General features: G+C 32.9%; 4 protein-coding genes across 4 annotated transcripts; 1 reads left to right on the top strand and 3 right to left on the bottom strand.

Annotated features, from left to right (window-relative positions):
• The first annotated feature begins 576 nt into the window (after nt 1–576).
• BX664DRAFT_325688 (uncharacterized protein) lies at nt 577–1,054 on the top strand. Its single transcript, XM_051544079.1, has one exon. It carries the CDS (start codon nt 627–629, stop codon nt 822–824), a length of 198 nt encoding a protein of 65 aa, XP_051403396.1. The 5' UTR covers nt 577–626; the 3' UTR covers nt 825–1,054.
• Nucleotides 1,055–2,713: 1,659 nt separating this feature from the next.
• Nucleotides 2,714–3,774, bottom strand: BX664DRAFT_325685 (Med18 protein-domain-containing protein). Its single transcript, XM_051544078.1, has 5 exons — nt 3,605–3,774; nt 3,437–3,536; nt 3,221–3,340; nt 2,924–3,151; nt 2,714–2,833 (listed from the first exon to the last, which is right to left on the bottom strand). The coding sequence occupies exons 1-5, from the start codon at nt 3,744–3,746 to the stop codon at nt 2,773–2,775; spliced, it is 651 nt and encodes a 216-aa protein (XP_051403395.1). The 5' UTR covers nt 3,747–3,774; the 3' UTR covers nt 2,714–2,772.
• Nucleotides 3,775–5,897: 2,123 nt separating this feature from the next.
• Nucleotides 5,898–8,192, bottom strand: BX664DRAFT_325682 (uncharacterized protein). The gene is made up of 2 exons (XM_051544077.1): nt 6,684–8,192; nt 5,898–6,610 (listed from the first exon to the last, which is right to left on the bottom strand). Exons 1-2 carry the CDS (start codon nt 7,698–7,700, stop codon nt 5,990–5,992), a joined length of 1,638 nt encoding a protein of 545 aa, XP_051403394.1. The 5' UTR covers nt 7,701–8,192; the 3' UTR covers nt 5,898–5,989.
• Nucleotides 8,193–11,023: 2,831 nt separating this feature from the next.
• On the bottom strand, nt 11,024–11,798 carry BX664DRAFT_73910 (nucleoside diphosphate kinase). The gene is made up of 3 exons (XM_051549723.1): nt 11,671–11,798; nt 11,516–11,573; nt 11,024–11,360 (listed from the first exon to the last, which is right to left on the bottom strand). The coding sequence occupies exons 1-3, from the start codon at nt 11,695–11,697 to the stop codon at nt 11,134–11,136; spliced, it is 312 nt and encodes a 103-aa protein (XP_051403393.1). The 5' UTR covers nt 11,698–11,798; the 3' UTR covers nt 11,024–11,133.
• Between the last annotated feature and the right edge of the window lie 1,298 nt (nt 11,799–13,096).

Genomic DNA, 13,096 nt, shown 5'->3' with positions numbered 1-13,096 from the left:
AAAGAAAAAGAAGAAGAAAGTGTGAGAAAATAAAAATAATGTGAGGTCTATTTTATATAACCTCATGAATTGAGCCTTTCCTTTTTTGGATGTTCAACTACCGCTTTTCATAATTTATATTCATTACTTTATTATTTTGTTATTATAAGGTAATCAATTTATGATATTTAAACTGATTTATTATTCTATATGAATATGATTGATGTTCCATCAGATTAATACAAAGTTGTTCAAATTGATTATATAATCTATATGCTTGATATTCCTTATTCTTTGGTAATCTTTCTTTACTATCATGATTATTCAAAGTTCAATGAATACAACGAATAAGAAATAAGTGATAAAATCATTCACTTGAAAATGTTTATTCTAATATATCATCATCATCATCATCATGATTTTACTATAACCAATAAAAAAAAAATCAATTCAAAAAAAAAGAAACTTAAGCCTATGTGATTCCTTATGATTCGTAGATTTGACTTGCAGGATTTTTTAAACTGGCTCCGATCAGGTAGACATATAAAATAATTCTTTTTCTTTTTTCTTTCTTTCTTTCTTTCTTTCTTTCTTTCCTTTTTTTTTATACATTCCAACTTCGTTACTATATCCTACTCATTTTATCTATGTGGTTTTTACAAATATTTACTCTTATTAAAGATAAGCTTCAAAAACAAATGCTTTTCTTCTTTTTTCTTTCTAACCTCCTTCCCTTTTTTTTTTATTATATACGTTCTTCTGACCTTGATCTTTTTACTATAACACCCATCCATCTAGAATTACCGTTCTTTCTTCTTCTCATACTTCATAATTGGTATCCTTGACAATCGTCATTACTGAATATATGTCTGAAAGAAAGAAAGAAGTCTAGATACACGAAGACTTGATAATCTAAATATAGGATCAATAGGATAATTACGCGAAGTGGCTATACATCTGAATCAGCGGAATGGATAGATATACAATAGGATCACAGAATGAAACGAAATAAATACGTGCTATTGTCATAAGGTGTGGAAAACATGGATGAACAGGATATATTATAGGATCCAACTGGATTGGATTATACAATCGATTAGAAGTATCTTATTTATCTTTTTTTTTTATTTATTCTGGTCTATGAATCGTTAGTGATTCTTTTTAATTGTAGTTTAGAATGGTACTTAGTATATCAATTATATATATATATACATTCTTTTTCTTTAATAAAATCATAATTATTATTTTTCTAGGATAGTCATCAATGCATTTCTGTACCTGGTTCCTTGAATAAATTAAATGACAGCTGAATCCAAGCAATTGATCAATGACATCGTTATTTTCGTAAGATAGAAGACGAACAATCAACAGTATACAGGTACAGGTTGCTATTGGCATGATGATGATTGATAATAAGAGAATATATATGCTTAAAATGATGAACGCAATGTATGAAATGAAATAGTAGATACTGATGTGTATATGAATCATGTTTCTACAATAGTTTTTTATTATTATTATTATTATTTTTTAGTGAAAATAAAATGATAATCATACCCATTCTTTCTTATTACTCCTTTTGATAATGATGATGATCGAGAACAAATAGATAAATAATATGTGAAATGACAATATAATAAACAAACAATAATAAAAATATGATTTTATTTAAAAGATAATATAAAGTAAAGCACTATAACTAAAAGACTAAACTATTAAATAAACCAATGATAAAGAGTTGGATACTTTTTCCCTAACTTGCTTATTCTTTTATCCAATATCCATTTAATCCTATTGTATATTCCTTCATATATCCTATCTACTATATGTTCACAGAAAGAGTAAAAAAAAAAAAAAAAAAAAAAAAAAAAAAAAAAAAAAAAAGAACCAACCAACCAACCAAAAAAAGATTAGTTCATAATATGAAAGACTAAGAAGAGAAAAAAAAAAAGGAAAGAATAAGTATAGAGTAAGTATAATATATATATAAAGAGTGACTTTTAAGTATATAATATAGATTAGTAAAGTAATGTATAATGGTAACTTACAATGTCCAAAGTGCCAGTGGTTAGAAAAAAAAAAAGTAAAAAAATGCAAAAGTAAAAAAATAAAAAGTGAAGAGCGCGCCAATTTTTTTATTTTGTCAGAGCTTTGGTCCAACTTTTTTCCATTGTCTCCAACATTTTTTTTTTTTTTCAATCTCCCAGATTTTTTTTTTTTGAGATTGGAACCTCCAGACCTTTTTTTTTTTTCTTTGATCCAACATACCCCACATTGAGACCGGACTTTGAATGTATACCATTTATGGAAACACTTATGATTGTAATAAAGTTGAATAGATGAATAAATAATAACAACAATAATAAGCTATGATTTAGATTGAATTACTAGTAAATGATGATAATAATAATATGAATAATATAAAATGATGATTTTATAATATAACTATAGTAATAAGATGAATATTAACTATAATATCATTTCCCTTTATGATACTGTACTTTAATGACAAAGTACATCTCTCTTTTTATCATATTCATACAATACATATGTATGATCAATAATGATAAAGTAAAATTAAATATAAGAATGATAGATGATATGTGATAATGGGATAATATCTGAAGGGATGATGATGATGTATATTGGGTGATCTAATGCTATATATATAATAATGGTGATTATAGATCAAAAGAAAAAAAAAATAGGGAGATAGGAACAAGACCATTAATAGTAACGGTATGAATATGGTTTTTATTAAAGAAGGATGTACAAACATAATCCATATGATCACTAAGAATAACTAATTTTGTTTTGCAATGCACGATTATCTACATATTCCAAATCTATAATCCTATTAAGGAAACAAAAAAAAAAAAAGAAATGATATGATATAGTAAATGTTTTTTTACCATTCATTATCAATTTGTTCATATGAACTTACCCATTCATCAACACCTTGAATTTCTGTAACTGGGTGGCCATTTGACTAACATGTTCTTGAGTTATTGGGATCGATGTCACTTCCACCAACCACATATCTTCAGGTTGAAATAAATAAGCAGTTGAGATATCCACCTTTGTCTTGACTTTGTATAACTGACTGATGGTGATCTTGAGTAATTTTTCATAAGCAAACAATTGACCGCGCCGTACCACTTCAAAGGAATAACTTTATTATAATAAAGAAAAAAAAATCAACAATATTGCACATTTTTACTTGTTTGATATCGTTTATTACCTATAACCAAGTGATTTCATATAACGAAAGACATCGCCTCCAAGTTGAACACGGGTATTTGGTCGTACAATAACGGATCGTCCTCTTTGTGGTTCTGGATTGCCTTGCATAGATAAGTACCTATAAACAACAAGATATAAAACAAATATTGAACTAGTAATAAGAACACAATGTCTCATATCCTTTTCTGTTTCTTTTTTTTTTTTTCCAATCTACCATTGTCTGTGTTTTAGTGATATCTGCTGTTCATTTTCAATTCTTGATACAAGTCGAAGTATCACATCATCGTTTCTCGCTGGTCCAATTGGCGTTTGTACTATAATAATAAAAGAGAAGGGTTTGGTGAATTTCATATAAAATAAGTACAATTGTTTTCCTTTATACCTGTCGGTGTAAATACGATTTCGTGTTCATACAAGTCGAACATACTATTGTTTCCAGCTATGCCCAATATACGATCAATGACTGCCTTCTTTTGTTTTTCACCTTGTATAATTCCCTGTAAACTACATTCATAAGCTGCCATTATATATATATATATATATATATATATACGTGTGTGTGTGTGTGATATCAATCAGAGTAGAAAAGAAAGAAAAAATTGGCAGTGATTCTTTTTTTTTTTTTTTGTCCTTGTTTCTTCGATTTCAAAGCCAGAATCATACTGTATTGCATACGATCCTCTGTAACTCTCTACCTTAGTTTTTTTCCTATTTTACTCTTTTGAAATCATCTATATGAACCATCCTTTCCTAAGAAAAGAAAAATTGTTTCCTGATCTCACGTATGGAGGATGAAATAGGAACATCATCAAAAAAAAAAAAAAGAATGAATTACCACAAATGGAATCCTTGCCTAACACATTAGCCAATGAGAAATGTTATGACGCGCCCTGGTAGAAAATTTTCTACACGCGGATGTTCAACTAGACAGCGAGCTGTCACAAAATCATTATAAATAAGCAATGTACCTTCACCAAACCTTGCTTTTCCTTTTTCTCTTTCTTTCTTTTCTTTCTAAAACTCTTCTAAAAGGTAAAAATAATAGTTATATCTAAAGGATGATTTCTTGATTGTATATGATGATTTCGCAAAGTATAGTTCATTTGACAGTGGACTTACTACCCACTGACTGATCCTTAGTCTTTTTCGCCCCTATCTGATTCATGATAGAAAATCATCCAGATTAAAATTTATCATTAAAATAACTAGAAACTAAATTCTTTTTCTTTTTTTTTTTTCTAGGCTCTTGATATGAATCCTTTTGTATTAGTATAGTTTATGTTGAAAATGAAACAATAATAATAAAAGTTTATAATTTGTCCATCTATTTTATATTGTGTATATTTATGTGTATTTGATATGACAGGGGTTGTCTGTCAAGATCAAAAAAGAATGAAGCTCCGAATGATTTTACCTTTGTATATGGAAAAAGTTGACTCTTGACTGACCCTCCAAGGGCGGGCAACAAAACAGTGACTTTGACCTTTTTATTTTTTTTTTCTTCTTTTCTTTCCTTTATTCTCTATCCTATAAAAAAAAAAAAGAACGAGAACAGAGTTTGTTGAAACTAGGGGTGCGTCAGTTTCATTATATATTTATATTATTACCTATCCTCCCCACTCTTTTGTATTACATCTGTCAACAATTTTTTTTTTTTTTTTTTTTTTTTTTACATTATCAATTATGCGGATCCGAACGTTAAACCATTTACAACGACAACGATTAACGTCCAATCTCTTTGTCGTGGTCGCCATTGGTGCAGTTGTAACCGTCGCCTTGCCTACAATATTCCCATGTCCTGCATTTGATCATAACGATAAGGCTGCCCGGTTAGAAGCTCAAAAGAAAATCAAATCTAAACAAGTCATTGTCAACTCAAGGGTATCTCCATCCTCAACATCATTACCTGCATCCTCTTCACCAATAAAATCACAACTGGAGTCTTGAAAGGATCACTATTTTACTCTTTACACTATCTTTTATTTATCATTGTTAATTAGGATTAGATATGTTGTCACATTCTCTAGATACCACAAAAACCTATTTTTTACTTCAAACTCTTCCATTATCTTCTTTATATTACTCCCTATACATATCTATTTCTACTTTTGTTTATTTCCACTTCACGCATATTATTTATACATTATACAAATTGTTTTTGACAAATAAAAAAAAATCAACACCATCTTTAGTTTCTTATTTCTAACAACAGCAGTAATATCTTCCGTGTTTTGTCTATAGTTTTTTTTTTTTTTTTTTTTTTTTTTTTTTTTTTTTTTTTTTTTTTTTTTTTTTTTTTTTTTTGTCGTATGGCAATGAAAGGCAAATTGGTTCGTTTCATAGACTATTTCATACCATAGATGGAAAATCATTTCGATCTGTTATGACTCTCAGTTCCGGCGTTTGATATGTTGATGGATCTGCAGTTTTACTACAAATGCCCTATTGATCATCCCGACCATCATATTATCCCGTTATCATCTTTGCATCACCATCTTCCCATCATCATATTATTTATCATCAAAAGACTTAGCAGAAAGAAAATAATGGCCAATAGTGCTTTTCAGAAAGAGAGTCGGAGGAAAGTTTTTTTTTTTATTATAATTATTCAAATCATTAATGTGATATAAGGATGATCATCTACATACATTGTAAACAATCTAAAACAAGTAAAAAAAAAAAAAAAAAAGATAAATAGAAAAAATAAAATAACCAAATAACTATGCTAATGTATTAAAATAAATGGATTCCTTAACAATGTTTTCTATCAATTGAATCGGTTGATCAAGTCCTTGACATTGTTAGGAGTAGTAGAGGAAGGCTTGCTGGATGATCTACTGGGAATCACAGAGGATTGTAAGGTTTCAAACTTATTGAGTAGTTGGGCCATTTCAGGAGTTTTGGGTCGAGATTGCGTTTCCACAGGTTTTAATGTATTGTTGGAATCGTTATTATTGTCATTGTTGACTACATTCATGATTTCGGCATCCAATTGTTCTTCTTCTTCTTTCGTTGCTGAAATATCTATTTCTTGTTGATTGCCTTGATTAGTAATGCCGTTTGATTGTACATTGTCCACATCATCCACTTTTTCTTCATATTTATCTACTTTTTGGTGATCTTGCTGTTCTTCAGTGTGTTCTATTTCTTGATCAAGTTTGTTGTTGTCTCCATGATTTTCTTCAATACTGCTTTTATCTACCTGACTGTCTTGATCATCATCATCATCGTTTTTAGTGTCGGGTTTGCTGATTGTTTCTTTGGATCCCTTCTTAATGGTAGCGGAGGTCCTCTTCGTAGTTCCAGTTGCACTGATGACTTTGCGTTTCGCTTGATTCTTGTCTTCACTAACAGCAGTAGATCCTACCTTGCTAGGCTTTGTGATCGGCTAACCAATAAATAAAATCATACGTTAGCCGCCTTTCTCACTCATCCTCTCTTTCCTCCCACCCTTGTATTACCTTTGCAGCTGAAGAAAGTGGAGTGCTAGTTGGAGGAGAAGTACGTCGAATTGGAGTACGTTTGACAGTAGAAGTGGCAGAAGTGGCGGAAGGAGACTTGGTAGTATTGGAGGTCCCACGAGAGGCTGTTGATCGAACGGGTCTAGTAGGTACAGCTGTTGATGAAGGAGGTGAAATGCGTCTTGGATTGACAGTGGTAGCTTTGTCTGCTGTGCTTGATGGGCTAGTACGACGAGTAGCTGGTTTCTCTACTGTTGTAGCTGATACTTTTTTTGTTGTCGTTGCGGTTGTGGTTGTAGCTGTAGTAGTAGTGGTACGCCGTGTAGATGATGCAAGTCCTGAAGCTGTTGCCGATGTCGCTCTGATTCTTGATGTTGCATGAGTGCTTATTGTTGCTGAGGAAGTTTCCGAAGTACGTTTGTTGGCACTAGCTGCTGTTGGTGCAGTAAGACGAGATATAGTAGAAACGCGTTTCTTGGTAGCGGTGGCAGGCTTCGTTTCGGTTGTTGCAATCTCTTCCGATTTGGTCAGTGATTTCTTCGCTAAAGTGGCTACACGTGGAAGTGGTGTACGACTTGGTGATGTCGATGATTTTGGTGCTGCTTTTTTCATGGTTTTTTCAGTTGTTGCATCCGTTCCTGTGGTTGATGTTACGCCTGATCGTCGCAAACGAGTCATGGTGGTAGCAGTGCTTGATTTGACTTGACCTGTAGTAGTAGCCGGTACCTTCTTTGTTGCTGTAGCAATTGGAGGTGATGTTGATTTTTCAGGAGCTTTGGCAGTGCCTGTAGGTGATTTTCTAAGAGGTGATCGGGTGGGAGAAGTCGGTTTTGATGTTATTGGCTTTTCTGACTTTGCTGCTTGCTTGTCATCATGATTGGGCGTCGATATTTCTTCATGTTGATTTGATTGTTGGCTGATAGACTTTGTTGTTGAGTCATCCCCGCAAGATACGTCGTCGTGATGTTCGTCTTTTGTCGAAGGCAATACAGTTCTTTCAGTGATTCCTCTTTCCATTGGCAAGTCTTGGTCATTTCTTCTTACTATTCCTTCCTTGTTTCCTTGGATGGATGGTGCTTGGTCTGGATTCTTCAGAGCAATAGATCTCTCCACTTTTTCCTTGGAAATATTTAGCTCCCCGTCCTCTTTGATAGATTGTCTAGCGGATTCTTCAACAACTTGTTCAACAGATTTTTCCACAGGTTGTTCAGCAGATTCTTCGACAGGTTGTTCAGCAGTTTCTTCGATAGGTTGTTCAGCAGATTCTTCGATAGGTTGTTCAGCAGATTCTTCGATAGGTTGTTCAGCAGATTCTTCGATAGGTTGTTCAATAGATTCCTTGACAGATTGTTCAATAGATTCCTTGACAGGTTGTTCGATAGATTCCTTGAGAGGTTGTTCAATAGATTTGTCAGCAAGTTGTTCAATAGATTCCTTGACAGATTTTTCAGCAGATTTTTCGACAGGTTGTTCAACAGATTTTTCGACAGGTTGCTCTACAGATTCCTTGACAGGTTGCTCTACAGATTCCTTGACAGGTTGCTCTACAGATTCCTTGACAGGTTGCTCTACAGATTCCTTGACAGGTTGTTCGATAGATTCCTTGACAGGCTGTTTAGCAGATTCTTCGACAGGTAGTTCAACAGATTTTTTAACAGATAGTTCGACAGGTTGTTCAATAGATTCCTTGACAGGTTGTTCAATAGATTCCTTGATAGGTTGTTCAACAGATTCTTCGGCAGGTTGTTCAATAGATTCTTTGACAGGTTGCTCTACAGATTTTTCCACAGGTTGTTCAGCAGATTCTTCGATAGGTTGTTCAATAGATTCCTTGACAGGTTGTTCAACAGATTCTTCGGCAGGTTGTTCAACAGATTCTTTCACAGGTTGCTCTACAGATTCTTCGGCAGGTTGCTCTACAGATTCCTTGACAGGTTGTTCAACAAGTTGTTCAACAGATTTTTCGACAGATTGTTCACTAGATTGCTCAGCAGATTCTTCGACAGATTTTTTAACAGATAGTTCGACAGGTTGTTCAATAGATTGTTCAGCAGATTCTTCTACAGATTTTTTAACAGATAGTTCGACAGGTTGTTCAATAGATTGTTCAGCAGATTCTTCGACAGATTTTTTAACAGATAGTTCGACAGGTTGTTCAATAGATTTTTCAGCAGATTCTTCGATAGATTTTTTAACAGATAGTTCGACAGGTTGTTCAGATGATTGTTTGATATTTCCCTTGATCGCATCCACAGAAATAATTTCTTCAAATTGTTCTTTGTTGTCTTCCTTGACTACATCCACATTAACATTAGATTCTTCGGAAGTTTCTTGGTTGATTTCCTTGGAGATACCCACAGAGGCAATAGATTCCCTAGAAGACTCTTCAGCAGATACCTCAGATACTTCAGATTCTTTTTCAGAGAGTCTTGTAATAGCATCACGATCATCATAAACTTGAGTAAGGGATTGTTCACTAGTTTGTTCTTCGGCAGCAGTATCATGAGTAACATCAGGATCAAATTGCGTATCAGAAGTTTCAGTCGGTTTCTTGTTGGATTCCTCGATCACATTGACACGTGTTGCAGACATTTGTATCGTATCTTTCGTAGGGAGAGTAGGATAATCATCATCATTCACGGAAATATCTTGACGTTCAATTGCAGTTTCTTCAGTAGTATCATGAGCAGCATCATCAAGGGCAAGAGTAGGAGAAGGAATAACATGTTGTCCATGTTCGTTATATTCATCCAAAGTCATATCATCAACTGTCAAGAGCTCTTTTTCAGTAGACACATTGGTTATCTCTTCCATAGTCAAAGGGGTATGAGTCGTGTATTGTTCAGTAGTACTTGCAGTAGATTCTTCCGTGGCTTGCGTGACAGTTTCAGAAACTTCCACCAAAGGAGCATTATCAGAAGGAACTGAAGCATCATCACCATAAGGATCATTTGTGTTTTCTCGTAGTGTATCATGTTCCATGTCGTTCGTGTTATTGCTTTGTTTGATATCATCATCGGTTTTGATGGATTCAGTAATAGTAACATCAACAGTAACGACTTGCTTGTCAATGGTATTCGTAACGTTGTCGTTGCCATCTAGATCATTCGTATCCTTGACTGGTGTTACTGTATTGTCTTGAATAAGGAGAGATTTAATTTCTTGTTCCACATCGTTGACGTTATTGTTGTTGTTGTTGTTGTTATTGTTGCTATCGTCGTCATTTTCTTTTTTGATAAAGGCGGTAGCATCTTCAACTAATGGCGATTCACCAATCTGGATATCTTTTTCCGAGGAAGCTAAACTATCCACCACTGCCGTTGTTAAAGTATTGACAAGTACTTCTTTTTCGGTTTTGTTGTCCAGAGCATCAATGTTTGTAATGTCTACATTGCTGTTGGAAGAGTTTGCTTTTTCATCCTCGAGTAGTTGTTGACATGATTCATTCTTTGTAATAGTGTGGTCAGAGAGTTGAGTGGTGACGATATCAGTGTCATTTTCCTTGTGGTTATCCGTATTATTTGTTTGTTGTTCTAAATTAGCTGTGATCAACGTGTCATCCAATGTTTTCGACTCATGAGTCAAGTCTTGTTGTGTTTCATGACCAATAGAAGTTGCTAGTTGCGGCGTTTTTGCTTCCTTGTTCTTGTTGATATGAGAAGAGAAAGATTGTTCTTCGGATTCAGTAGATGATGCTTCGGTAGAGTCAGCAGGTGGCACAAAATCAGAGTTGGGACAAGTCGGTGCGTCGTTTTTGTCAGATGATTTGAGGTCAGTTGTCGGCACAAAGGGGTCGACATCGTTTGTGTTGATAGAATCATAATCACGCGTGCTGTCATCCACCTTTATAGTAGCCTGGTTCTTGTCAATAGAAGGTTTATTTTGATTGGTAACGGTAGCGTCTTCATTGGATTGTTGCAATGTCGGTTGATTTTGTAGTTCGATATTATGTTGTTGAATATGAGATTCAGTGACATCCAAAGAAGTTGTTACACTGGTATTGACAGTAGATGTTGGACCAAATACAATATCGATTTCACGTTCAGCACTTGTAAGACAATCACTTCCATGAGTAGCATTCTGAGATCCATCAGTTCCAAACAACGCACGAATACTAAAAGAAAGGATATGAGTTCATTTGACAAGAAAATAGGATTTTTTTTTTTATTTGACTCTTGCTTACCTAGTGGGATCGATTTCTCGAGCTTTAATAGAATTGGTTGGACCCATCAAAGTTCTCCAATCTTGAATAGCATTTTCTTTTTCTAAAATCAAAGCATAAATGGGAGCACTACAAACATAATGATAATAATAAAAAAGAAGAAAAAGTCAATTAATTAAGGAGAAAACAAGAAGTGTCCGCATATCAACCTCCCCTCCTTCATCATCAGTTGTAAATACTCCCTTAGTAGTTTCTCCATATTTACCCCTCACTCTTTGATATTTGATCTTACCTGCTCATCCATTCTGTCAACTGAGGATAAAATGATTTGCCTTCATGTTCACGATAAAATAAACGGGCTTGATCCAATGTAAACTGGATTTGTTTTTGTTGAATGATAGTGAATCCAACTTGAGTGATTTTATCGATAATATCTTGTTGATGATTAGCTTGTACGGCGTCTGGTTTGATAAGTGTTAATGTCCTTTGGTATGATTTGCCTGTGTTTTCAACATCTATGAAAGAAATAAATGATAATCAGTTAAGGTAGGATGGTGTCCTCTCTTCCTTCCTCTCTCTCTCTCTCTCTTTTATATATATATATATATATATATATATATATATTCATCATGATGATATTCATCTTTATTTCCTTTTTGTTCTATCTTACCTTGTTGTTTTCCTTGGACCTGCTCTGGCTGTTGTTCTTGTTTACTAAAAGAAGTATCCTAAAGTTATAAAAAGGAATTGTCACGTCTCGTTAGTATTAAAAAAAGGTAACCTGTGTTCAGTTTCTGACTTGATAGTAACAAAAAAGTATCTTACCATGGCAGTCGTTTCAGGAATGGTCATCAATAATAAAAGGTATTAAGAAAAATAAATAAAAGATATATAATGTATGGTGATAAAAACAAAAGATATATATATATATATATATAATGACCAAGATGAAGCGGGAAGAGAGAGAAAAAAAAAAAAAAAAGGAAAGAGAAAAAAAAGTTAAAAAAAAAAAGGTGAAGTAAAGTTTGAAAGTTGAGCTTTAATTGGGCTGTCGTATCACTGCCAGAAGATGCAAGTCTTTTTTTTACAAAGTTTTTTATCGGGTGACAAGAAAATAGTTTCGTGATATTATAAAATAATAAAACATCGGTCTTCCCCAAAATGGATGTCGCATTACCACTTTTTCAGATTATCGCTCCAGAGTATGTCAAAACACATTGATTGATGATTAATGATTGATGGTTAGCTGATCCTTTTCAATAGTTGGAAAAAAAAAAGAACTATATTTTTTATATAGTATCATCACCATATTCACAGTTAAGACAGGAGTATAATAATATAATGTTCATGTCTGGTGATGTTAATTATTTCAGCAGATGAGTTGATTCTTTTCATCCTATCAGCAGCAATTTACATAATACAGAAAACATAGTTTTTTTTTTTGGAATCATTTACTCGGGTCTTCTTTGTTTATTTTCATTAACTGAGATATTCGATCGATCGATGACGAATGTAAATTTGCATAATAATTCTTTTTTTTTATCGTTTACCAGGGACTTTTTTTTTTCCTTGATCAAGTGAGAAAATATAAAAGAGTGCTATTTTCTTCTTTTTTTTTTTTCTTTTTGAAATCTTCCTTTGGTGTTTCCAAATCAAAGTGAATAATCAGCCTGTATACAGCAACATATTAAAATATGTTATCATCTCTTAGGAGGATGTATTTAATACAGCTAAGTTAAAATAAATATAAAAAAAATGGATATGTTGACTAAATATATATATTTTATTTTCTGTTATTCAAATCACTCAATGGAACTACTGCCATTCCTTTTTTTCTTCTTGTATTCAATTTGGATTATGCGTTCAACTCTTTTTTCTTTGTCATCTATTTTCTATCCTTACTATATTTTTATTTCCTATTTTTGCGACATCTTGCTTTTGAATTCCGTCATTTATTATTGAATAAAGTGTAGTCAATTCCTTACTATTAGCCTAGTATACTTCTATTAAGCCAATCACCGCTTATAATGGTTGAGCAGTGATTTCAGGTACATAGTTTTTTTTTTTTAAAAAAAAAAAATCTCAGATCCACCTTTTTTTTATTGTTTTATTATATTATTTCATTGTTCAATGAACCTTATTGATGATGATGATGATGATACATATATATAAAGGAGTTCAAATCAATGTCAAGGTAAAACCCTTTAAGACTATGGAAGCTAATAATAATAATAATAGAAAAAAAAAAAAC

This window comes from Halteromyces radiatus (assembly GCF_025201355.1).
Source record: "Halteromyces radiatus strain CBS 162.75 chromosome Unknown BX664scaffold_2, whole genome shotgun sequence".
NCBI lineage: Eukaryota > Fungi > Mucoromycota > Mucoromycetes > Mucorales > Cunninghamellaceae > Halteromyces > Halteromyces radiatus.
The sequence above is the reverse complement of the archived record's forward strand: the minus strand, read 5'-3'. Positions and strand labels throughout refer to the sequence as shown.